At 43.6% G+C, this 871-nt stretch overlaps 1 protein-coding gene across 1 annotated transcript; it reads right to left on the bottom strand.

The window, feature by feature from the left end:
- Positions 1–262: 262 nt before the first annotated feature.
- On the bottom strand, positions 263–613 carry LOC149161814 (uncharacterized). The gene has a single exon (XM_089435008.1). It carries the CDS (start codon positions 611–613, stop codon positions 263–265), a length of 351 nt encoding a protein of 116 aa, XP_089291134.1.
- Positions 614–871: the final 258 nt, after the last annotated feature.

Raw genomic sequence — 871 nt, forward strand, 5'->3', positions numbered from 1 at the left:
TTAAATGCATTCCCCCCGCTCCTTTTAACGACAAAATCGTTGTCAAATCAACTGTAGCTATTTCAACAATCATTTTATGTGTAGGCTGCGTGGGACTCCTCCTTATGACGCAACTACCTCGTCACAACTTCCACCCGCGCCATCTTCCTAAACGTCACGTAACCCTCCTTCGATAGAACTTTTCCTTCGAAGAGTAGTTTATAGTCCTGCGCTCTCTTTCAACTGACAGAAGCACTAAGGCTTTCCTGTTGTCATGTAGTCATTACATAGGGGTGGGATCCTCCTTGTAAACCTTCAATCGGCTCACATTAATCCTACCTGGAAACACTTCCCCATTCAGCTTTGCAAGCTGAACTGCGCCACCATCTGAAATATCCTTAGTCACATATGGTCCTAGCCAATGCATCTGAAGCTTCCCCGGAAATTTAGTTAATTTTCTATCACACATCAAGATCGAATCTCCATTCTTAAAAGTACACTCCTTAATGTGACGATCATGCCACGCCTTTTCTCTAGCTTTCTGCACCTGCTGATGAGAGCCAGCCAAAAAGTGGACTTCCTCTAACGCAAGAAGTTGTGTTAGGCATTCCTCCATTATGTCGCAATCTGCCATCTCGGTTACTGTTACGATTCTTAGGCTGGGCACTATATATTCCATCGACATCACCGCTTCTTGTCCATAAACTAGTCGAAATGGTGTTTGCCCAATCCATTTCTTACAGGTCATCCTATATTCTCAGAGAACTGCTAGTATGCGCACATCCTAATCATTCCGATTAACATTGTAGACCTTTGTTAGGGAATTCTCCAAGATCTTGTTGAAAGCTTCAACAGTTCCATTCACCTGGGGATGATACGATGTACTCTTCTG

The sequence above is a fragment of the Pinus tabuliformis genome, chromosome 5_2 (genome assembly GCF_031772625.1).
Source record: "Pinus tabuliformis cultivar Carrire ecotype Pingquan chromosome 5_2, CPIR1, whole genome shotgun sequence".
Taxonomy (NCBI): domain Eukaryota; kingdom Viridiplantae; phylum Streptophyta; class Pinopsida; order Pinales; family Pinaceae; genus Pinus; species Pinus tabuliformis.